The 26,158-nt window shown below is 45.7% G+C and overlaps 1 protein-coding gene across 11 annotated transcripts in view; it reads right to left on the bottom strand.

Annotated features, from left to right (window-relative positions):
- Positions 1-17,148, bottom strand: part of ZNF710 (zinc finger protein 710) — an 84,151-nt gene extending 67,003 nt beyond the window's left edge. The window contains exons 1-3 of one of the 11 annotated variants that reach the window (XM_064267130.1): positions 15,963-17,148; positions 13,596-13,689; positions 996-1,092 (exon numbers count right to left, since the gene is read on the bottom strand). In XM_064267130.1, the coding sequence (XP_064123200.1) occupies positions 996-1,072 (77 nt within the window). In that variant the 5' untranslated portion in view covers positions 1,073-1,092; positions 13,596-13,689; positions 15,963-17,148. Of the gene's footprint in view, positions 1-995 lie in introns of all 11 variants that reach the window. The other 10 variants (XM_064267131.1, XM_064267132.1, XM_064267128.1 and 7 more) reach the window with 10 other exon arrangements.
- Positions 17,149-26,158: the final 9,010 nt, after the last annotated feature.

Below are 26,158 nucleotides of genomic sequence, written 5' to 3'. Positions count from 1 at the left end.
TGAATGGAATTTTTTTAAAAAACTGGACAGAGACACCTTAAAACCACCCAAGAATAATTTCAAAGACTAAGAAGTGGTTTCCAGAAAAGAGGAATTAAAATCCTCCAGGACCAAGTAAGGGCGGGAAAGGTGGCAGCCACCAGCAGGGAGCCAAATCTGCTAGAAAATTCCATTGAGTACTCAGGATCCAACTTTTCTGTATAGGTCCTTTGAGCAGCTGTTGCCAGAGGAGGGTGATAAGAAGCACGCAGAGGGGCTACAAGAGGCAAAGCAAACTGCCACTTCACCTTTGTCCGTGCTTAAGAAGACAATGGCCATTTCTTTAGACAGTGAATTCAAAGAAGAGAAAAGAGACCAGCCAGTCCCTGAGCAGAGACTGGTTAATCTAGATGGCAAAAGGGAATGAATTTTTACAACCAGTGTATAATCAAGGAACCCCGAACTAGTTCCCAATGAGTCGATTCGGAGACTCACAGCAACCCCATGTGCGCAAAGAGGAACTGTACTCCACAGGGTTTTCAAGGCTGTGACCTTTTGGAAGTAGATCACTAGGCCTTTATATAGAGGTGCCTCTGGGTGGGTTTAGAACTGCCAATCTTTCAGGTAGTAGTCATAAGCACTTAGCCAATTGTGCCACCTAGGGATTCCCATAACCAAGCCACAAAAGTCCTGAAATACAGGTTTGGAGCCCTGGTGGCACAGTGGTTAAGAGCTTGGCTGCTAACTAGCTGCTAATCAAAAGGTCAGCAGTTGGAATCCACTATCCTCTCCTTGGAAACCCTATGGGGCAGTTCTCGGTCCTATGGAGTCGCTATGAGTCGGAATCGATATGATGGCAGCAGGTTTGAGTTTTTGGTTTTGGAAGAGAAATTCTGACAAGATCTTTAACTAAAGTAAAAGAACTCAGCTGATGTTACACAGACATTTTCCCAGATAATGAGATCAAACACAAGAAGATAATGGAGTGGAACGGTAGGGGAGGGCATTAAGTGTACCATTTAAAGAAGTAGGCCTTTGCGTAAGACGCCCGATAGTCCAAGGAAGGAAACGTTCCATGGGACGCACGTTTCATTATTCAAGTGTCAGGAGAACCTGAGGAGCAAAAGGAGATGTCTAAATTTCTCCAGTCTTCTTTATAATCAAAACCTGAACGCTTTAAAGTCTATCTCACATTCCAAAAAATTCATTCATTTGGGAAAGGTTTATTGGGTGCCTCCTATCCATTCATGCAATTAGCAAATAGCTGGGTGCTGACGGGTACGCATTTTACGTGGGCGCAGCACTGTGATGTTCAAGGCACTTCCAGTTCCACCAGACCAAAAAAAAAAAAAAAAAAAGGATCACGTGGGTCATTAGGATTCGTTCCTCTTAAAGTGACATACATAGTGGCACAGTGTCAGGGTATGGACGAGCCCGCTCAGGCTTAACCAATCAACCAAGCAGTTGCCATCAAGCCAATTCACACTCATGGTGACCATACGTGTGTCAGAGTAGAGCTATGCTCCGTAAGATTTTCACCGGCTGATTTTCCAGAAGTAGATTCCCAGGTACCTCTGGGTGGACTCGAACCGCCAACCTTTCAATTAGCAGCTGGGTGCAATAACCTTTGTACTAGGGACTCCGGCCCAGGCCCACAGATCCTGAAAATGTCCATCCCCGGAGCATTCCTCAGCCCAAAAAGACCCTGCCTCTTTCTTAAGGAATGATGACTCCAACTTAGAAAGTAAATTTGATGCTGCACATGAGGACAAGTGGTGCTGGATGACTTTGTATCTCTAAAGATATCAAATTCTTCCCCCGGGGGAATCCATAGCCTATAACTACAACCTTGTATTATCCATGGCCAGCCCCTTAGCTTTGCTTTCCATATACTGTTTCTCTTCAGCAAAGAGGAAACAGTCAACACAGGTGTTTCTGTGAGACAATCATAAATTTTTTTTTTTTTTTTTAATGCAACCCTCCCTTTAATTAAAGAGATGCCAGCATCCAATTGCACCTCTGGATAGAAAACAAACAAACACACTTATTCTTCCAGAATATTCCAAGTACAAAGTGCCTTCAGCCCTGAAAACTTCCCTGCCACAAAACAAAGTGAAGGCGCCGGCTTAGGGAACTAGGAAAAGCACCCTGGACGCCTAGCAGCAGCTGGTACCTACCTGAGGCCAGCTCACAGACAGTAACAAAAAAAAAAAAAGCTCCCTCTAAATAATGTGAAGGTTCAGACACTGATAAAAGCTGGGAACTTCAAAGGTAGGACTGCAAAGCCCATCCCTAATCCTCATTGTGTCTGATGTGGCAGCCGGGATCTGGGCTCCTCTCCACCACCTACCGCCTGAGCTTTGCCCCGTAGGCACGTCTGAGCCCGCACGCCAGCTGGAGCAGGGGCAGTGGAACTCTACACTTACTCTCTTGGAAGAGAAGGGCCAACACCATGGTCTGTGGAAGTGACCAACTGACAGGCAACTGTCCTTGACCAATGGAGATGTTGGTTTAAAAAAAGAAAACATATCTACAGAAATGACTCTAATTGCTCAGCATTCAGAATTGGGTTCAAAGCCAGGTTTCAAGGCTAACTCTCTCCATGAACTTGGGCAAGTCATTTCAGAATTTTGAGCCTTGGTTTCTTGCTCTATCAAAATGGGAACTGGCATGGGGTTGCCTAGGGGAGGAACTGAAATAGCCTATGTGAGAATGTACTGAGTTGAGCAGATCTTTCTCTCCTTCTCCTTCGCTTCCTCCCTCTCTCCCTTCCTTCTACCCCAAACCCCTTCTTTTCTTCTTTAAAATATTTTTTATTAGGTTATATATGCACAAGGCATAAATTCAAACTCCCCCCCACCCCCGCTGTGGAAAACCGCTGTTCCTGGTTCCCTAGGTATCCTTGAAGAGCCACTGCATAGCCAGGCACTGTGCCCTTACTTTCTCACTTAAGACAATATCTTAACAACCCTTCCACATCAACATATAGAGAGCTTCCACATTCTGTTTTACAGCTGCACAATATTGGATTTTACCAGTTAATCTACCAGTTCTCTACTGATGCATGTTTAGGTTACTTCCATTTTTTCTTTTCTTTTACGAGCAATGATACGTTGAACTACCATGAAAAATACACTATTTCACATGCATGCACATATCTTTAGGGTAAATTCCCAGAAGTGGAATTGTGTGAGCACTTCTAATTTTAATAAATATCGTCAAAATTCTCTCTATAAAGGTTGTACCAGTTTACACAACTATGTCAATAACTATCACATGATTTACACAATTATGTCAACAATTATACGTGTGCCTGTTCCTCACTACTACCTTTCCACAGTAGAGTTAACTTGCATTTTTCTTCTTCTTATTGGCTGGACACTCTTTCATATGATTAGGAACCATTTGTATTTCCTTTTTAGGGAACTCTTCATGTTCTTACCCCATTTTAAAAATTTGGTTGAATAGGGGAAGAGCAGGTGGGAGTACAGAGTAAGATGTATGTAAACTTACATGTGACAGACTGATTGGATTTGTAAACGTTCACTTGAAGCTTAATAAAAGTTAATAAAAAAAAAATTGGGTTGATGGTCTTTTTCCTATTCATCTGCAGAAGCTCTTTAGATATTAAGGAAATTAACTCTGTGATACATATTGCAAAAAATTTTTTTTCTCTTTTGATAACTGGAAAGCTCTCTTTTGCCTTTGTTGATGATGACTGTGCCTTGCAGAAATTTTTTACCTTTGTAGGGTCAAATCTATTAATCTTTTATAGCTTCTGGGTTTTGAGTCATATTTAGAAAGTATTTTTCCTGAGTTAACTTAAAAATATTTGACATTTCTAATCCATCTGAAATTTATTTTGTTGTAAGTTTTTTTTTTTTTTTTTAAGATAGCCACCTAGTTGTCTCAAGGTTGTAAATTTGAAAATGCCATCTTTGTTTCACATTACTTCATCTTTGAGTCCCTTCTCCTTCCTCTCTTCCAACTCATGCCCAGTTACCTCAGCATTATGCTTTCTCTCCATGCCCCCCCACTCCTTTCATTCCATTTGTGAGCCAAGATCTGCTTCACCGTATCATAACTGACATCCATACACGTTGTATTGAATCTCAGTATCTTAAAGCAAGTAGAAGCCTCAAAAGCATCCCTTCATTTTATACCTAAGGACACTGAGATCCAAAGAGGGGAACTGGACTTGTCCAGGATCATAGGGCAGGTTAGTCCTTCTGATTTTTTTTTTAATTCGAGAAGAAGAAAAGTATTGATTTTACTATAAATTCTACCCAATCAATAAATATCTATTAAGCAACTACTCTGCCCCACAGTAAGCTAGGCACTGGGGCTCCAGAAATAAATGACACGGCACCGAGCTTTCAAGAAGCTCAGAGTTCAGTGTGGGACCTGAACAGAGACCAAAAGGTAAGATGACAGTGGCCTATGAATGTGGACAGACTGGTAAATTCTGCAAGGGATGACTTTGGGAAGACTCAGAAGATGCAGTTTTCAGTTGGGCTTGATACAACTAGGACTTTGTCCAAAGATGGAGAGAAGGGCACTTGGCAATAAGGGAACAATGAGACAAAGCAGGGTATCTAGTGGTATACAGCCATGAAGGAAGTAATCTGGGTTAGTGTTTGGCTCTTGGCAGAGCTTAAAAAAAAAGGGGGGGGTCCCCTGAAAATCTATAGCTATTGGCCAGCTCTCATGTGGGTTTGGGCCCTGGTTCTAAAAACTGCAAGCTCAGAATTATAAATAAAATGGATTCATTTGTAAGATCTACAGGTGTCAGGCAGAAGGAAACACGTATCCTCCCTGGAAGAATGTACCTTCATCTATACTTCAAAGAATTCCCACAGAGAGAATTCTAACTAACATAAGCTCACAATCAAAACTCAAAACACAAGGAAACAAGCCCTCAAGAGTGGGAGTCAGCAGAAGCATCAAACAACAGAACCACACCTGGGAATACTTCACATACTGGAATTAGCAGCTACAGAATACAAAATAAGTATGTTTAATACGATTAAGAAAATAAAATGGGGAATTAAAAGTATGAGTAAGGAGTAAGAGATTATTAAAACAAACAAAACAGACCATAAATATTAAAAAAAGAATAAAATGGATACACAGAAACAAAAAAATACAATTATCCAGATTAAAAACTTAACGAATGAGCATCAAAAAGAATAATAATGCAATAGCTAAAACACATCAAATGTATTAAAATATGCAAGTTAATAGTGATACTAAAAATATCTCAATGGAAAGGTTAAACAGAAGATTGGCGATAACTAAAGAATTAGTGAATTGGAAGACAGATAAGAAATATATAGAAAATAGCACAAAGAGACAAAAGTAATGAAAATATGAAAAAAGAAGCTAAGAGACACAGAGGATGGAATAAGATCTAACATACATCTAATTGAAGTTTCAAAATGAGAGGATAGAGAGACATAACAATAGAGAGGAAATATTCAAAGAGAATGGCTGAAAATTTTCCAATATTATTCAAAGTTCCAATCCTTAGTTTCAGGAAGCTCAATAAATCCTTAGCCAAAAAAAATCTACTCTTAGAAACATATTAAACTAAACACATAAAACACACACACAGAGCAAGAAGCAGAGAGAAGAGATTACCTAAGGACAATAACCAGGCTACCAGCTTCTCACAGCAACAATGGAAGCAAGAAGACAGTGTAATAACTAAATACTAAGAGAAAATAACTATCAAGGTAATGTTTTATACCCAGTAAAACTATCTTTCAAGAATAAGGATGAAATGAAATTTCAGCCAAACAGAAACTTAAAGTTTATCGCTAAATGCTCCTAACCATACTGGGTTCTAATACCAGAATTACAGCCAAGTATGTAAGAAATATGAGTAAACAAAATGGTAAATATATGGCTAAAGCAAAGGCTAACCATATACCCATCCACTTCTGTCAAGTCAATTCCGACTCATCGCGACCCTATAGGACAGAGTAGAACTGCCCCATAGAGTTTCCAAGGAGCACCTGGCAGATTCGAACTGCTGATCTTTCGGTTAGCAGCCATAGCACTTAACCACTACGCCACCAGGGTTTCTATAGAACATTAAAAATAATGTCCAATTTGTGGGGTTAAAAAGAGAAACAAAAGGCAGCTAAAAGTGCTAACAACTGAATGTGAACAGGGACAGCGGTGATTTTATACAAAGTATTCCAAGGTTCTAGAGTTGTTTGAAGAGATACAAATATCAACTAACTTTAAACCTTACAGGGTCTGCATGCATTGAAAGAACAGAAATACAGTGTGTATGTTCCAAGTCAGAGAAGGGAGAAAGTGGGGACATGGGAAGGGAAAAAGCTTTCAAGCAATTAAAAATAATGAACTGAGTAAAATGAATTAAAAAAAAAAACACAGAAAGCACATAATTAGATAGTAGAAGGACATCCATATATATCCAAACCCATAACAAATGTAAACAACCTGAACTCTCCAGTTAAACAGCATAGATGTCAGACTGGATTGAAAACAATAGGAAATTCAACTCTAGGTTGTTTGCAGGAGGCCTGAGGACAGGGACATAGACCAAAAGCCCTTGCCATGCAGGCTGAAACCGCAGGCATGGAAGGGAAGCAAGTAGCAGAGAATCATGGCCAAGACACCAAAGCAAAGCAAAGAGAGGAGAGAGTGGCAGAAAAAACAAAATCACATAGCAGGAGGACCAAGAGCCCTGGTGGTGCACTTGGTAAAGCGCTCAGTTGCTAACTGAAAGGTCAGCAGTTCAAACCCACCAGTGGCTTCATGGGAGAAAAGACCTGGCGATCGGCTCCTGTAAAGATTAACAACAACAACAAAAAACTCAAACCATTGCCAATTCCGACTCATAGAGTCCCTATAGGACAGAGCAGAACTAACCTATAGGGCTTCCAAGGCTGTGATCTTTACAGAAGCAGACTGCCACATCTTTCTCCTGTGGAGCAGCTGGTGGGTTCGAACCACTGACCTTTTCGTTAGCAGCCAAGTGCTTAACCACTATTCCACCAGGGCTCCTTCCTGTGATGATTACAGCCTAGGAAATCCTATGGGGGCAGTTTTACTCTGTCCTATAGTGTTGTTATGAGGCGGAATTGATTCAAAGGCACAAAGCAACAACAGGAGGAGGACCCAGTTGCAGCGACGAGTCAGAAACCAAAGAGGGGTGAGATTTTACAGGAAGAGGGACTGTCTCCATGACAGTAACTGCTGCAGAAAAGTCAGGTGAGTAGAGGCCACAAAATGGGCCACTGGGTATGATTAAGAGGAGGTCAGGGACCTCTAGGAGAACCTGTTGGTCTTTCTACCATTGCGGAGCTGGGAAGGAGAGTAGGAGAGAGGAAGTGGACACATAGGTGGTGGAATCTTCTTTGGAAAGTCCTGGGGTGAAGAGAAGTGATGTAGGAGGGGGTTTGGGGAAGTGAGCCTGCAGCTGTGGATGGGGAGTTGGGGCACAAGAAGATGTAGGGTGCTCATTCCTAGGGAGGGTTGGGAACAAGGGATGGGTTGATGGTGGGCACATGGAGAGTAGCTCAGGAAGACAGGCATAGGATGGCCAGCAGGGTGGGCAGGGCTGCTTCAAGGAGGGCTACACCATGGGAAGACAGGAAGAGTTCAGAATTTCAGAGGTGGCTCAATTCCGGGTAATGGCAAGTCCACAGTTGGTCTTGTGGTCTGTGGGTTGTAAATGGAACCCTGAAGGGAGGTGAGGGGCTAGTGAGGATGATGGGCCCGAAAATCAGACGTGATAGAGTTGGGTTCACCAGCCAGCATCACACCAACCTCCAAAGGGTACATGGTGCTTCTTAAGAGGCTGGCTTGGACATGGTCTGTTTGAGGAGAGTATGGTAGATTATAAAACCACCACAGAAGTTTGGTTATTATTTATTACCAAAGATATACACGACAGCCTTCCTATTTGGAACCTCACTCCGTTGCTGCCCCCTGGCAAATGAAATGGCATGATGGCATTCAGTCAACCCCAGACAAACCACAGATAACCAAGAGTCATCACAAAAGTTAGCTTCCCATTTAAATCTGGTGGATGCATATTTCTGCGTTCTTTATTTCGTTTCAGTATATATACAGGTAGTTTCCAACACTTACAACACACTCAAGTTACGACAAACTGTACTTAGGACTGTCCATTTTTGTTTTTTACATCTTATCGTTAGTACATCTTCCTGGGAGGTAGTTACGGAAAATGCATGCAGGGGATATGAAAAAATTGCTGAGTTATGTGAACGTACTCAGGATAACATGACAGAAGAGATGGGTGGAAAAATCGTCCATATGGCAAGAAAGCTGAATTTAGAACTCAGTATCACCGATGTGGAACAGTTCATAGACCACAAAGGAGGGGAATTGATAGATCAGGACTTAATAGATTTTGAAGAAGAAAGGAATGCTGAAGAAGAAAGAATGAGGCAGTGGCAGGAGAGAAGTAGTCAAAAAATTTTACAGTGAAAGGATTAGCTGGAGTTTTTTTCTAAACTAAATCAGGGGCTTCAGTTGCTTGAAAACATGGACCAAACACTGATCGCTTTGCTAAAGTCGGAAGGCAGATACGAGAAGCAGTGAGATGTCACCTCGAAATAATATATAAAGAAAAAAAGAAAAGGACCATACAGACAATTCCAACTAATTTTCTGACTAGAAACACCATCCCCATTCCCAGAGATACTCCAGATGATCCAGAACCTTCCACAAGCAGAGTTATTACCACAATTGACAAAATGCCAACATTGTCCAACTCTTGTTCATCGTGGGAGGAAATCTTTATGAGTTGTGTATTTTTTATGTATGTATTTATTAAAGTATACCTGTAAGTTTATATGTAATGTTTCCAACCCCCTAAGACAAAGTTTGGATTTATAAAGATACTGATAATAAAAGGCAATAATAATGAAAACAAATAAAAGAGGTATTCGATTTACATCAGAACCGACTTATGATGGAGTTGATGGAACGGAATCCTGTTGTAAGTCGGGGACCACGTATTTTACAAACTGGGGGATAGAGAAGAAGAAAGGGAAGATATTCTGGCCATATTGTGATCCCTTATTCTCAGCTTCTGACTGCAATGAAAATTGTCATTTCTAACAGTTGTCTCAGTACTCCTGGAAATATACACACACAGATCACATATATTTAATATCGGAAATTCCTTTATGGTTATGGTCATGGAAAGCAGAACCAAAACCTCCTTAGAGGCCCTCCCAAAAAACCAAACCCATTGCTGTCGAGTCAATTCCGACTCATGATGACCCGACCATGTGTCAGAGTAGCACTGCATTCCACAGGGTTCCATGAATGGCTGTGACCCTTTGGAGATAGATCACCAGGCCTTTCTCCTGTGGTGCCACTGGGGGGATTCGAACCTCTAGCCTTTCCGTCAGTTCAGCACAAATCATTTGACCACCCACGGACCTCCCTAAAGGCCAACCACTTCTAATAGTCCTTTTACTCCATTTACAAATATATATAAAGATAACACGTAGTGATAAAAATTCAAATGACACAGAAATGGATAAAATAGAAGACAAAAGGCCTTTGTACTTGGGCTAGGCACTTGGGATGGTGGAAGGGTTGAGTCTGTGAGATACACACATTAATTGTTATCGTTAGGTGCCGTCGAGTTGGTTCTGACTCATAGCGATTCTATGCATAACAGAACAAAACACTGCCCGGTCCTGCGCCATCCTTACAATGGTTGCTATGCTTGAGCCCATTCTTTCAGCCACTGTGTCAATCGTCTCGTTGAGGGTTTTCCTCTTTTTAGCTGACCTTCTACTTTACCAAGCATGATGTCCTTCTCTGGGGACTGATCCCTCCTGAGAACAGGTCCAAAGTACCTGAGATGCAGTCTCACCATCCTTGCTTCCAAGGAGCATTCTGGTTGTACTTCTTTCTCCCAAATACATTAATTAGTAGGTAATAAAAGCTGGTTATTTTACCTTTGAAGCTGCTGACTCAACATACATCATTTGGCCCTTTGTCGTGTTCCATTGAGTTGATTCCAACTCATAGTGACTTTGTATAACAGAGCAGAACTGCCCCATGGGGTTTTCTAGGCTGTAATCTTTATGGGAGCAGATTGCCATGGAGCCACTGGTGAGTTCAAACTGCCAACGTTTCAGTTATCAGCCAATTGCTTAACCAGGGCTCCTTGCTTTGGCCTCTATTATCCTTTAATCCCTCCTTTCAGAACCTACCCCAATTTCCTGCTATCACCTCACTACTCTTATTTAATGGCGCAATTCTTCAAGAACCTTCTTTCCAAATCTACAATTTTTAATTTAGCTTTTAATGGGGCAGCAGTCTTGTTTTCTAATTCTTTTCTTTGGAAACAAGCAGGAGTTGGGCCCAATTATGATATAGGCTTTCCCGGGCTAGGAGCCCCCGGGTAGTGCATGTGGGTAAGCACTTGACTACTAACTCCAAGGCTGGCAGTTCAAAGCTACCCATAGTTGCCTCACAAGAAAGGCCTGGCAATTTGCTTCCAAAAGTTCACAGCCTTGAAAACTTTACAGAGTGCAGTATTACTCTGCAAAACATGGGTACACCATGAGTCAGAACCAACTAGACAGCAACTGGTTTTTTTGGTTTTCTTTTCACAGGACAGCCTGGCAACTTGACATGACTTGTAACATGTTTCCTTGTTTCACACATGAACAATTCAGAGATGTTTACTTGTAAAGTGGAGGCCTCTGTAACCTCAACTCTGTGCTACCAAAAAGAGTTCATCCTTAATCCTGCCTGCCCTGTTCCTGAGGTTAGACTTTACAAGTAGGGACTCTAGGATCCAACTGCCTGGGTTCGAATCCTGACACTAGGTGTGTGGCCTGTTCAATCTAAAAGAGCTAATATGTGTAAAGTGCTTAGCATAGTGCCTGGCCCATATTACCAGCTGCCTTTGAGTCAATTTCAACTCATGGTGACCTCATGTGTGTCTCAGTAAAACTGTGCTCCATAGTGTTTTCAACGGCTGATTTATAGGAATATCACCAGGCCTATCTTCTGAGGTATCCCTAGATGGACTCAAACTGTCAACCTTTCAGTTAGTAGCCAAGCACTTGGCTGTTTGACCCACCCAGGGATCTCATACTATAATAAAAGAGCTGGGTCAGCTTAATCAAGAAAGATATTCAACCCTTGTTCTTCCAGAGCACAGACTCTTTTGAGGCTGGTGAAAACTACCGGTCCTCTCCGCAGAAAAGTGTGCACACACATAACTCTCTGCATGCAGTCTCAGGTGCATGCCAGTGACCCCCAGATTTAAGCTTTCTGTCCTTTCTATAATAGAAGCCCTGGTGGTGCAGTGGTTAAGCACTTAGCTGCTAACCGAAAGGTCAGTGGTTCAAATCCACCAGACTCTCCGTGGGAGAAAGATGTGGCAGCCTGCTTCAGTAAAGATTTATAGCCTTAGAAACGCCATGTGGCAGTTCTCTTCTGTTCTATAGGGTTGCTATGAGTCAGAAGCGACTGGAAGGCCATGGGTTTGTTTTTTTTTTTTTTTTTTGGACAAGTGATGTGGAGATCTCAGGGATAAAACTCTGGCAATTCTTAAAGTATTATGTTCACAACGCATGAAACTACTGAGCAGGCTCCTCCCTCCCCTCGTTTTAGGTTCCACTTTTGGCAGAAATGTTACACACCATTTTTCCCCAAAGCCCTTTTTGACCCCTGCGATTTTTTCTCTTGTTCCAGGCCAAATCCTTCCCGGGTCACCTTAAGACAGTCCCCCTGTGTGCAACAAAGCCCGGCATCCTTCTTGGGAATTATTCTCATTCTTCTTAGGAGCTCTGATGGTCCAGACCATCTTCAGCGCCTACTGAAGTCAAATCTGAATATAGACTAGTACGTGCTGGGCCCCAACCAAAGACAAGGCAAGGCAGGAGGTGGTGCTGTGTAAGCCCAGGTCCTTGCCTTCAACAGCAAAGAGACAACGCAAGCCTAAAAAAGCCAAAGATCAGAGAAGGCAGAAGGAATGTGTAAGATTATCTAATTCCCTTGCTACCCAGAGAAGTTAACTGATTTTTCCAAGGTCACCCAACCATCCAGGGCAAAGCTGGGAACTAGAGTTTCCCAGTTCAGTACTTTGTTTCCATCAGTGTTCCTCAGACTTTACTAAGCGTGTGAATTGCTTAAATTACTATGCAAGTGAGTCTTGTTAAAATGCAGATTTAGCAGGTCAGCTGAGAGGCCAGGGTCTGCAGTTCTAACCAGCTCCCAGGTGATGCTGACCACATACAGATTAGCAGGATGGAGAGGCTTCAACTAGCTTACTGTGGACCCATTGTCAGGAAAGACCAATTGCTAAAAAAGGACATCACAGTTAGTAAAGCAGAGGGTCAGCAAAAACGAGGGAAATCTTCAAGGAGATGGATTGACACAATATAGCCAAAACGATGGACTCAAACATACCAACGATCATGAAGATGGCACAGGAGCAGGCAATGGTTTCTTCTCTTATACGTGTGGTCGCCCTAAGTTGGAGCTGATTCAAGGCCACTACCAACAACATCAAGGTTAACCAGTAACACCATCCTGGTGAAGCCTCTTTATCTACCTTTCAGGTGGCTGTTTAGATGTCCTTCTCTGGAAAGCCTTCCTTCCCCTCTCCTTCTAGACCTGATTATTCACTCTCATGGCCCTTTGAAGCACTTATAACAACTGTAATTAAAGATTATTTGTGTAATTATTAGTTTAATGTCTGTCTTCCAGGGAGACTGCAAGCTCCACAAGGACGGGGACCAGCATGGTCTCTGGTAAATCACAGCCCTGCATCCCGGACTAGGAAGGTAAGGTTTACACGCATGGGAAACATCTTCTGGAGCGTCAAGGGCAACAGTGACATTTCTAGCTTTATAATTCCTACTGGTTTCAAATATATGCCAACCAAATTTTAAGTTGAAAAGCAAGCCTTTCCAAAAAAGGCCTCTGAAACCTTTTTCTGGGGCATCGGTGGTTCAAAGGTAGAATTCTTGCCTTCCATGCAGGAGACCTGAGTTCGAGTCTCAGCCAGTGCACCTCACGTGCAGCCACTACCCACCCGTCATTGGAGGCTTGCGTGTTGCTATGATGCTGAACAGGTTTCAGTGGAGCTTCCAGACTAAGACGAACTAGGGAGAAAGGCCTGGTGATCTACTTCCTAAAATCAGCCAATGGAAACCCTATGCGTCACAATGGTTCTCTGTGCACGGGGTCACCATGAGTTGGGGGCCAAGTTGATGGCATCTAACAACAACAAATCTTTATCAATTGCAAAACAGCCCTGACCTGGTACTTGCCACACTGGCCTGGGGAGTAGATAGGCCCTTGAACATAAGCATTCCCTTATGTTCCTCACTGGCTGAACCATCTTTGGATACTGTGAGGACCCTGGCAAAGGAAGCAGTGGCCATGCCCCCTGAGCAGCCTCACGCCACTGCAGACTGACAATTTCTTCTCTAGTTTTTCTGCTGCCATCCTTTGGAGGAACCGTGAAGCTCTGAATGCTCAGCTCCTTGGCAATGGGCAGAGACATCTGACCACATCATCATTCGAGAAGGCAAACTTTAAACCTGCCTTCAGATCCCAGCCCCGTCACTTACCAGCTCTGTGACCTTGGATGGGTTAATCCTCTGTGCGCCTACTTCCCAATCTGCCAAATGGAACTAACAATGCGGTAGCTAGCACCTGTGAGGACTAAGGGAGATGATACATATATACGAAGCACTCAGAATGATCCTGGTCCTAGATACATGATTACAGTCGGTCCTCTGTATCCTCGGGTTCCGCATCCGCAGATTCAACCAACCACAGATCAAAAATATTGGGGTGGGGAGGGCGTAGAAAGTTTCAAAAAGCAAAATTTGAATTTTCTGTGCACCGAGCACTACCTTGAATCCATGCAAATGAAATGATATGTGGGCAAACTTTGCAGTAGCTCCCCACCATTTATTTCACAGATCCTCACTCTCTCCAGCACCCTTTTGAGCATTGTTCGCCTCGTGTCTTGTCATTATTCCCTAATCAATACAGTACTGTATGACAACTATCTACATAGCAGTTACCTTAGGTATTATAAGTAATCTAGAGATGATTTAAAGTATATAGGAGGATGTATACAGCTTATATGCAAATACTATGTCATTTTACATAAGGGACTTGAGCATCTTTGGATTTCATATCCACAGGGGTCCTGGAACCAATCCTCCATGGATATTGAGGGGCCGACTGTGTTATTATTCTCCCCAGACCTGAGTCCAACTCAGAATCTCCCTATTGTTTTGCAGAAGTCTGCAGCCAATTCAGGATCTCCTCTTTCCAGCCCCCTCCTGCCGTACCTGTCTGGAGCTTGTTTCAAGCAATGACTCACAGCATAACTCTGCTGCTTCCATCACCTGCCATTCCTGCCTGTGTGTGTCATTCATGGGTTCCTTCTGGCAGGAAAACCTTTCCCTAACCTCTGGCACACTCATTCAACAAGTATTTATCAAGCGACCACTACATGCCAGGCCCTGTCCTAGGCACTGGGCTCAGCAGTCAACAAAGACCTCTACCCCCATGGAGCTAGTACTGCATAGTAGTAGGGGTTCAGTCCAGGTTTCTGGCCCTTTCTGATGCCCCCTTTTCTTCTCCCCTGACCAATCCTAAATAAACTACCCACAAGTACAAAGCATGAAGAAAGCATCCCAGATTAAAACATGAGAAATGCAAACTGGTAACATCCTGATGACTAAATGCTGCCCTGCTGGACCGTTGGACTCTGAAGGTGTCAGCGTTAAAACAGCCAAAAGCACCCACTGCCCACCTGGAGTGATACTGGCCCAGCAAACCCACCAAAATGCCCGTGTAACACACCTAGGAAATAAGGTGCTCCATTTGTTCATCTTATGCTTGAGGCACGAACTCATGGTTTCAAGTTCTCATGGCCTCGGTCTGTAGACTCAGCTTGATTCGGGATCCCCAGCAGTAGTAAAGGCCATGTGGATGCAGCACTGGTAACGGGGTCTGAAAGCTTAGGTTTGAACATTGGCCCTGCCACTTACTGTGTGATCCCGGGCATGGAGCATTTCCCATACCTCAGTTTCTTTTAGACAGCCTCTAAAGTCTCCTTCCAGCTCTGAAGTTGAAGGGCTGAGATTAATGACCATTAACATGAGACCAGGTTCCTAGGTGGTACAAACAGTTCGTACTCCACGGCTAACCTAAAGGCTGGAGGTTCGAATTTATCCAGCGGTACCACAGAAGAAAAGTCCTGGCAATCTGCTTCCATAAGATTATAGCCAAGAAAACCCTATGGAGCAGTTCTACTCTATAACGCTTGGGATCGCCATGAGTCAGAATCAACTTGATGGCAACTAGCAACAACTACATGAGACCAAGCAGATATACAGACTCATTAACTCGACAAAAGGAGCGCCTCCCCTGCACCAGGCCCTGGTTAGCCATGAGGGATCCAGGTGAAGAAATCGAGCATTGGCGAGGCCGGTGGGCCTTCGCCTCTCTCCTCCAAGATGTGCCAGACTCCTCCTCTCATTTATTTACTCCCTTCTAACTTCAAACTTGAGTGTTCCAAGCACAGCTCTGCTAGAAATATCTCCAGGCCCCAAAGTAAACCTAAAATAGAAGTTGTGCCAAATCTCTGGTGGTCTCATTAGCCTCCCTCCCTCCACTCAAAAACCATTCCAGACCTTGTCTGTCTCCTTGTCCTCCAGACAGCAGGCCTAAAGTAAGTCCTGATAGGAAATGCTTTTGGAATGGAAGTGGCTAAGAACAGAAAGAATGGCCCACTGGTCACATGCCATGCAAAGAGGACTCATCCAGGAATCTACTCTGAGAGGAAGAGCAAAAGGTTCTAGAAGACTGAACCTCTGCTCTCACTTCAAAACTCACACCAGAGCTCATTCCATGGGCACACAGACAACCAGGTGAGCCTGGAGGAAAGCAAGTGGGAAGTGTCCAACTCCTCTTACCCAAATCAGGTCCTGCAGATTACTGGAGCTCCAGTGAGACTGGAGGACTAGGTGACTGGCAGGTGCCTGGCACAAGGTTACAGGTGGTCCAAGGGCCAACTGAGAAAAACAGAGGAAAGCTCTGGAAAATAACATTGGCTTTAAAACAAATGTGAAAGGGAGAGTCACAGTAGATCTCAAAAATCTAAACCAGACAGGCCCAGCAGCTTTCATCGCACACATCAGGAATACATTTTCCTAATGTTTAATTACAATTAGGGACAGTTTCCTTCCTTCTCCCCCCTGCCCCCCAACCCTGCAGGTCCTTTCAGGCCCCCTGGTGCAGACTCAACTGGGATGCAAGCCCTGGCCTTTCTACTTGGTACAAGTGAACTTTGACTGTTTTTACTTACACGTGTACAAAGGCAGGACTGGGAGAGCAGCTTCAAAGGTGGCTGGTGACCCCCAAGGGTGCAAAGTCCTCCTCTGCACACCTGTAGGGGAATTTTGTGAGTTTCCCAGGTGCCCACAAGGACTGGTTATATCTCTCCAGGTCGTCACTGGCAATGAGTTTCCATTTTACACAGAAATGAAGGCGCTCGGGGTGCCCTTTGCTCAAAGGTGGGCCACGAGGATGGCCCCTCCCTGAATTCCCGGCAGCTCGTAGTGAGAGGGACCAACACCTCACAGTGTCCTGGGTTACATCCCGCCTGAACCACTGCAGGGCTTAGACAGACATTAATGACCGTTTCGGGTTAGTTAAAACCCACACAAGCACCTCCCTAGACCCTTAAATCTTCCCAACTACAGCTCACACTGGAGGGAAGCAGTTGTAGCAACCATAAAAGTCATCTTAAAAGGCAAGTTGGGAAAAAACCGACACGCACTAGTTAGCAAGTCCGCGGTTTGGGGGGCGGTGGCGCAAGGGCTGGATCTGTGGGATTTGCGCGTCTGCGGTGGGGAGGCAGGGGCTGCCGGGTCGGTCACCGCACCCCGGTGCCCACCTGGCAGACCAGGGGCCCCGATCCGACGCCGGCGATCACACTCCGCAGCTCAGTCCAATTAGGAAAATGACCGCGAGAAGACGGAGAGCGGGCGACGAGGAAGGGGGACTGAGACCCGGGAGGCTAAGGGTAGCCCGTGGACACCCTGCCCGCCACCCCGCCCCCCAGCCGGCCAGCGCCTTCAACAGGTCCCCGGCCCAGGAAGCCCCGACGCCGGCCGGCCAGGGGTCCCGCGGGGGCACCCCCAGCACCCCCAGCGGCGCGCTCAGCCCTCCCCCACCCCCGGCGGGCGGGGACGCGCAGCCACCCCCCACCCCGCTCAGAGAATAAAGTTTGTGGGCAGCCGGAGGGGCGGGGCGGCGAGGGGGTGAAACTTTGAGTCCTGGGCCGGGTGCGGGGGGAGCGCGCCCGGCGCCGGGACACCCACGTGCGGGCCCGAGAGCCGCCACCGCCACCTGGGCCTCCGGCTCCGCCGCCGCCACCGCGGCGCTTTCATTTTTGCTCTCTGCTCTGGCTCTCTTCTCTCCCTCTCCTTCGCGCGCTCTCCTCGCTCTCGCCCTCTTTCGCTCGCTCCCTCCCCCTTCCCCTCCCCCTCCCCCTCCCCCGGACGCCATCTCTTCCTCTTTCCCCGGCTCTCCCTCTCTCCCTCCAGCTCTCCGGCATGAGGGAATGTGGAAGTGAAAGGAAAAGACGACATGTTTGCAGCGCGGCGCGGGCCTGCGCGCGGCCGTCCCCGGGGAGAGGCGGGGGGCGGGTCGGCCGCGGCCGCAGCGACCCACCCCCGCGTCCCCGGCGCCCCCGCCGGCGCGCCGCCCGGGGCTGCTGGGCCGGGGGCCGGGGGCCGCGCGGGACACTCACCCTGGGTCCGGGCGCGGCTCCTGCGCTGGGGCCCTCGGCGGGCCGGGCCGGGCCGGGGGCTCCTGGCTGCCCACCGCCCGGGCTGCTGCTGCGCGCCCGCCGCCCGCCTCCACGCGCGCCCGCCGCTGCTCCCGCCGCCCTCCCTCCGGCTCCTCTTTTTCTCTCTCTCCCTCTCTCTCTCCCCCTCTCCTCTCTCTTGCTCGTCTCTCCTCTCTCGCTCGCTCTCTCACCCTCCCTGGAAGAAGGGAATGAGGCAGGGCTGACGTGAAGGGATGCAAAACAGCTCCTCCTAACCCAGCTCGCAGAGGAAGAGAGAGACAGAAAAGCAGCCCTTTTATCTCTCTTTTGTTTTCTCACTTCCTTCCACCCCCCAACACCCCCCTCTTGTCAGCCCAAGTTTTCTTTTCTCTTTCTACCGCAGAGAGGATTTTTCTTCCTTTCTTTCTCTTTCTTTCGGTTCAACTCTCCCACTTGAATTGAAAGCCTGGAAGGTTTTCTCTCTTTTTTTCTTCCCCCTTCCTTCTTCCTCCTTTCTTATTTCTCTAAAAGGGTTTTGTTTGCTGTGGGAGTTTCGTTTGAAAATCAAGTCACGCCTTTTTTCCTTCTTTTCTTTCTTTCTCTTTTTTTTTTTTTTTTTCTCCTCTCAGCAGAAAAGGGGAACAAAGATTAACTGAAGCGGGGGAGAGAGGGAGCGACGGAACCTCGCATGGAAATGGGGGGCCCGGCCCTGGCCGGCACAAAGGGGGCCCGGGGGCTCCGCCCCCCATGGGAAGCCTGGGGCACCCTCCCTAAAGGAGAGTCAGTGGGGGTGGGGGACGCGAGTGCGGCTCCTGGGTACCGGGTTCTTTCGAAGTGCGGGGGGGGGGTACGTGGAGGCCGCCCCCACCCCAGCTAGAGGTGGAAGGCTGGGTGTGTTCTTATATATTTTAAAAGTAGGCAGATGGGCTTGAAACAAACATCCCCACTGAGCACTCAACTGTAAAAGAGCCTTTAAACAGCTGTTTGCAGAGCCCTGGACGGCCAGACTCGAGGGAGCAGCACGGGCTGCGAGCGCCAGGGCCCGGGCGGGGAAGGGGCTTCAGGAGAAGCTGGGATCGGCCCTTCGTGGGCTCCTAGAGCCCAGGGCCTGCGCCTTGGCCCCGGGGAGCACTGGTTGGGGCGCCGAGGCGTGGCCGCTCGTAGCGCGGGGTCAGGCCCGCGCGGCTCCCTGCAGGACCAAGGGGCTTGGCTCAGCCATGCCTCCTCCTAACTCTGGGGCAGGCTGCACCCCCAGCCTCCAACCTCCAGAACACCCTCCATCCTGCTACTTGGAGCCCCTTTTTCGACTCTGACTCTGGGCCCATCCGAAGCCCTTGAGCAGAGCCCGGCAGAGCCGCCACGAAGGGTCAATTATTCATGAGGCGCCTGGGCGTGCTCCCAAGACCTGCTCTGCCCTCGGCTTCTCCGAAAGAGTGGAGAGAAGAGTAGGGAAAAGTTCCCAGAGCAAAGTTGGCCACATTTCTCATTTTCCCAAGTAAGTGTGGAGCACCTGCTGGATACCTGACCTGTGGTCTGGGGCTGCTGCCAGCTGTTGGGGAGAAACGTGATGTCTTGGTGCCCATATTGCCTCTCCTCCCCTCCCCCCCAGCTTCTGTACGAAACAATACGAAGAGAGGCTGTTCCTAAGGACCAGGTCACCGAGAGGAAGGAAAGCCTGGATCCTCTCCCCTCCCTCTTCTCTTCCTTCCTCTTCCCTTCCTTCCTCCCGACTGCATCTCCTTGGCTCCACCCCTTCTCCTCATCAATTCCTCCCACTCTTCCCTGCTCTCCCTGGCTTTTCACTGGAGGGTCCCTTCTTCCAGCGAGGAACAGATGCTGAGCCCCATTGTCTCTCCCCCAGTGACTGCAGCTTCAGGGGGACAGGACCTGCCACTCCTGCCCCTCCTCCCAGCCCAGGCGTTTAGAGACTGAAGCCCCAAGGCCACTGTCCCTCGCCCCACCCTAAACCAGCTCGCTGGAGCTGTGAGCAATGACTCCAGTCGCTCAGAACATGATTCGTTTCTGATTGAGAGTGAGAAAACAGAAGCCTGAGAGTTTGGTTCAACAACAAGGACACCACGGTTTTAACATCAGTGCACTGAGACCCAGTTGACCCTAGAGCACTGGGCCCAGTAAGCAGCCTTCTTAATAGGGCATACAGGAAACCACATTTCTGTCATTACCTGCCCCCTCCTGCTTAGCATACCCAAGCTGAATCCCCCAGACAAAGCAAAATGCAGCTCCTAGTCATACATTCATTGAGCAAATGCTTACTGAGCACCTACCCTCCACTAGCTACTGGGTGCTAAGGACCTAACCATCAACAAATGAGACACAGTTCTCACTTTCCACTCTGGTGGGGAAAGGGGCAAGAAGACAGGCAACCACAATGCAAGGTGATATGTTCAAGGGTGAACTAAGGAAGCATCTAAGAGGGTGTTTGAACTGGGGTGGTCAGGGATTGCTTCCTGGAGGAGGTTACATCTAGATGAGTAGCAAATGTATGGGCAGGAACAGCCTGTCCAGAGGCCCCAGAGCAAAACAGCACATTCTTACAGATCTTGGAACTGCCACAAGTATTTGATACAGTTTGGAGTACAAGTGGGGGAAGTGAGGAGGGTGTCAGAGCCCACGTGGGGAGTGGGAGTGAGAGGGTGTCAAGGTGCATGTGCGAGGGAGTGCGGAGAGTAGTTGTGTCCAAGTAGGGGGAGGGGACGGTGTCAGGGCACACGTGGGGGAGAGAAGAGTGACTTCGGTGTCACACAGGTGTTCTGATCTTAGCCATACCCACTTTCTAACTGTGTGAACTTGGATGCATAGCTTAGCATCCGTGAATAATTTAGACTCAGTTTATAAAACGGGGTAAGAAAACCTGTAGGCTATGGAGAGAGTATTTTATATTTAAGAGTCCACCCTTACTTGCTGGGTATTCCTAGCCAAGTCGACCTCCCCAAATGTTCTCATCTGTAAAATGGGGATAAAAATACCTACTTCACAGGGTTGTTGCGAAACTTACGTGAGCCAGTGCCTAGCTCTGGTACATAAGCACTATATTAAATGGTAGTTTTTATTTATTGTTATTATTATATAGGAAGTGACAGGGAGGTGCCCTCACAACCTGGAAATGACATTATGTTCTGGGTTGAAACCATGATGACTCACAAGAAACAAGATGCGCCACGGTGGAGAAAGCATTCCTTCCAAGATGCCCTGTGTCACAATGGGTGGCTGGGACTGGGAACACCCAAGCCTGATCAAGATGGCCAGAGTGTCATCTTGGGGAACATGACCAGAATGTGATGGCTGTGGTCGTGAAGGCCCAGCTGATCAGTGGAGTTGTAGGCGGCCTGGAGACAAATAAGAATCCAAAGAGGGAGGGCCTAAGGAGCAGGCAACTTGCTATGTTTGCCCAGGAGAGAGAAGTAGTCACCAGAAGTTCACACTTTGGGGGTTGGGGAGAGGGGAAGGACAGAGACTATTGACTCCTTCAAACGCTGAATTAAATCTCTCAAAACCACTCAGTTTTTTGTTTGGGTTTCCAGTTCTTCAGGCAACCTGCAGATGAACTTGGCACTAGCAAAATGCCCCTGGACCCAAGCAGACATCAGCAAAATGCACCCCCACCCCGGACCCAGGCAGACTCCAAACTTCAAGTTCCTGCATTGTAAACATTTTACACTTCCACGATTTCTTTATAATACAAGTTCATTGCACAAGAATTTGAAAATCAACTAAAGCAAAAATGAAAACCCCATTTAGAAATACTATGTTTCAGTGCATATTCTTAGATATTTTATATCCACATAAAAAGATTTTATATCCACATAGCTACCTGTAAATACATATAAAAATAAAACTATACAAAGTAAATATTGTTAAATGAATGATACATGTAAATAGTTTTTATTACAAAATTAACAACAGTGGCCTAACACTGTACTTGCTGAACTGTAGCCACTTTCGCCCTGTAAGGCAAGTAATACATGTCACAAATATCCTTTTCTGTCTATAAACATCCACATTATTATTCTTAATAATATTATTCCATGCCATGCATGTATCTCGATTTGTTTAACCAAGTTATTGGACTTGTGGAATATTTCCAGTCTTTCCCTTTTATGAACCTACTGTTTTGGTCGACATGGTTGTACACATCCTTGTGCCAGGCTGTGCTGAGCACTTTAAATAAGGTCGGTGTGATACTCTGATCAACCTCGTTTTATCCATGAGGAGACTTAAGCACAGAGAAGTTAAAATCTTCCCAAGGTCACAGCGTTCAAGTGACTGAGCCAGGATTTGCACCCACGATTTCTAGCTGGGCATTCCCTTTCAACATCTCTTTTTCCCCCGCCTTTCTTTAGTGGTGGTTATTCCCTCCCCATTCCTTCCCACTTTCTTTCTCTTACAAATTGCCTCCCAGTGAGAGCCGATCTGCGACCCACTTCCTTCTCTGACATCTTTTTAATGTCAATAAGGCCAACCTCCCGGGGTTGTGGGGTTGTTGGGAGGAATGAAAGCAGATGACAGTATGCAAGTAATATATGATAATATATTGATATATGATAATGCACATTATAAATTGTGAAGCATGTGTGAGTGTTAACAGGAGCCAGCAAGGGCCTAAGCTCACAATCAGATGTCACCATTCAGCCAAATTCCCTGACATGTCCAAATCCACAAGGAAATCCTCCAGATTCACACTACCAAAAAAAAAAAAAAAATGTTGCTGTCAATTATGACTCATGGCGACCCCATGTATCTCAGAATAGAACTGTGCTCCACAGGGCTTTCAATGGCTGACTTTTCGGAAATAGATCACCAGGCTTCCTTCCAAGATGCGTCTGGGTGGACACAAACCTCCAGCCTTTCGGTTAGTAGCTGAGGTTTGCACCACCCATGGGATCCCTAGATCCACAGAGAGAAAGAAATCAGCAAATTGATACAGAAGAAGTAAAGGAAGGCCTCCCCCTACACATTTCAGAAGCCCCTCTGTTGCCCTGCCAGAGCTGAAACGGGATGGTAGGTTTGTTATTATAAGATTTATTAAAACTCATGATTTCCCTGAGGGAGGATGAATTCAAGCTGCAGACCTTCCAGAACATTCATTTCCATCTCTGAAAATCTGAGGCATCTTGCAAGCTGAGGAAAGGGATGAAACACAGCTCTTCAACATTTCCATTGACATGTTCACCACAGTAACTCTGCTAGGAGATTAAAAAAAAAAAACAAAAAAAACCCATAGTCTATCCTACAAGACAGAGTAGAACTGCCCCATTGAGTTCCATGCTGGTGGATTCGAACTGCCGACCTTTTGGTTAGCAGCTGAATTCTTAACCACTGTGCCTCCAGGGCTCCACTTAGCAGGTGATTATTTAAATCTATTTCTTTCATTAGCAGAATGAAATAAAAATTAGTATTTAAAAAATATCATGAAAGGTGGAGGACTCCAGGGTTCAACTAGATATGAGCTACAGAAAGCATAGTGGACCTAAGGCCCCTGAGAGGGTGGGCTCACTGGAGATGGCTAGGGACGTGGGAACTGGTAGAGAGTCCCTGGGAACTAAGTTAATGACCAGAGTCCCACAGAAGATGTATTGGGCAGCAATTCAAAATCCTCAAAAGTACAGTTACAATTTAGAAATACTCAGGGTTTGCAGGAATAGCAAAAGAAAGAAAGCAAAGTCTGCATGGGTAGATGGCGTGAACATCTGACATTTGTGAATTATTTTTCCAGGAGCAATGGCAGGATGAGGAGCCCTGGTGCTGCAGTGGCTAAGCACTTGGCTGTTAACCGAAAGGTTGATGGTTTGAACCCACCATTGTTTCCATGGGAGAAAAGACCTGGCGATCCGCTCTCCTAAAGAGTAAAACCAGAACCCAGTGCCGTCAGCCTAGGAAACCCTATGCGGCAGTTCTACTCTGTCCTATAGGGTCACTATGAATTGGAGTCCACTCAAAGGCACAGAACAACAATGACAGTGCATCAAGTACACCACCACCTCTGACCTTCCTTGTGACCAAGGGTGCGTATTTGCATGACTTTATTTGTACCACAATTGGATCCATGATCAATGTCCATGGAAACAGCAGTCAAGAAATCAAATGATGCATTGCACTGGACAAATAAATCTGCTGCAAAAGACCTCTAAAATTGTTGAAAAACAAAAATGTCGGTTTGAGGATTAAGGTGCGCCTGACCCAAGTCATGATATTTTCAATTGCCTCATATGCATGAGAAAGCTATACAATGAATAAGGAAGACCGAAGAATTGAAGCCTTTGAATTATGGTATTGGCAAAGAATATTGAATATACCATGGACTGCCAGAAAAATGAAAAAGTCTGTCTTGGAAGAAGTATAGCCAGAGTGCACCTTGGAAGTGAGAATGGCAAAACTTGGTCTTACGTACTTTGGACATGTTTTCAGAACGGACTGGTCCCTGGAGAAGGATATCATACTTGGTAAGGTAGCAGGTCGTGGAAAAAGAGAAAGACCCTCGACAAGATGGATTAACACAGTGGCTACAACAATGGGCTCAAACATAGCAAAGATTATGAGGATGGCACAGGACCTGTCAGTGGTTCGTTCTGTTGTAAATGGTCTCTGTGAGTCGGCATTGACTCTACAGCACCTAACAACAGCGACAACAACATTCCTACTAATAAATTAACTGGCTTTATTTGAATATACCAAAAAAAAAAAAAAAACCCAAAAACCAAACCCGTTGCTGTCGAGTCGATTCCAACTCATATCTATCCTATGGACAGAGTAGAACTACCCCATAGGGTTTCCAGGGAGCAGCTGGTGGATTCGAACTGCTGACCTTTTGGTTATCAGCCAAGCTCTTAACCACTGTGCAACCAGGCCCCTTATTTGAATATATATAAGAATAAAAGTACAGCAGAAGAAAACCATGAACAGACAATTATCAGTTTCACCAAACGGTTAAAAAGAAATAAAAGTCACATTGATATTACTCATTGCTGGTGAAAATGTGGTAAGATTTAAACAAACAAACAAACAAACAAACAAACTCGTTGCCATCTAGTCGATTCCAACTCATAGCAACCCTATAGGACAGAGTAGAACTGCCCCATAAAGTTTCCAAGGAGCGCCTTTTGGTTAGCAGCTGTAGCACTTAATCACTACACAACCAGGGTTTCCAATAGGCACTTTTACTCACTGATGTAGGTCCCTGGGTGGCACAAACGGTTTGTGTTTGGCTACCGACCGAAAGGTTGGTGGTTCAAAGCTACCCAGTGGTGCCACAAAAGAAAAGCCTGACAATCTACTTTCCTAAGAGATTGGAGCCACTGAAAACCGTATGGAGTACAGCTCTACTCTGACACACACCGGGTCACTGAGAGTTGCAAATGACTCCACGGCAAGGGGTTTGGTTTTATTTATTCACTGCTGTGGAAGGGCAAATTGGTACAAAGCCTGGGAATTCATTTGAGAGTATAGATCAAGAGAAGTTTAAAAGTTTACACCCTTTGAGTCAGTAACTTTAGTTCTAAAAGCCTATTTGAAAGAAGTAATCAGCTATGTGATCAAAGATCAAAGACTTACGTTAAGGATGTTTATCAAGGTATTATTTATAGTGGCAAAAAATAAAAACAAGAAAGGAAGGAAGGAAATAACCTAAATATCCAACAATAGGGAAGTTAAAAAAAAAAGTTGTGGCACGCATGTAATGCTATGCAGCTACTAAAAACCATGTTTTTGAATAATATTTAATGGCTTGGAAAATGTTTGCAATATATTGAGGAGGCTACATTTTATAGGCATCAGAATTCTATTTTTATGAAATTTTGCAAGTACCTATAAACCCATTGCCCTTGAGTCAATTCTGACTCAGAGTAGAACTGCCCCACAGGGTTTCCAGGGCTGTAATCTTTACAGAAGCAGACTGTCACGTCTTTCTCTTGCCGAGAGGCTGGTGAGTTTGAACCATCAACCTTTTGGTTAGCATCCCAGCACTTAACCACTGCACCACCAAGGCTCCTTGTATATACATATACATTTATCCATAGAAATACATGTAAAATATCTGGAAGGGAACACAAGTGAAAAAGTTATTTCTATTTGTTGGGATTATAGGTGATTTTTATTTTCTTCTTTGTTCCTTAGTGATTATATTCTTTTTAAACAATTACACATTTGGGGGGGGAAAAAAAAGGTCTAGGCTTCTCATCTATCCACAGTTCATGGTGAAAAGTCTTCAAGCCTTCGAGGAGCTTCCAGTCCGGAAAAGAAAGAGCCAAGCAAACAGGAAGTTAAGCTGTGAAATGCAAGTCTCTCTCCTCCCTTTGGAAATATTTGCAGAACTAGGAGGAA

Source organism: Loxodonta africana, chromosome 13 (genome assembly GCF_030014295.1).
Source record: "Loxodonta africana isolate mLoxAfr1 chromosome 13, mLoxAfr1.hap2, whole genome shotgun sequence".
Lineage (NCBI taxonomy): Eukaryota > Metazoa > Chordata > Mammalia > Proboscidea > Elephantidae > Loxodonta > Loxodonta africana.
This window is presented reverse-complemented; position numbering and strand designations above follow the sequence as displayed.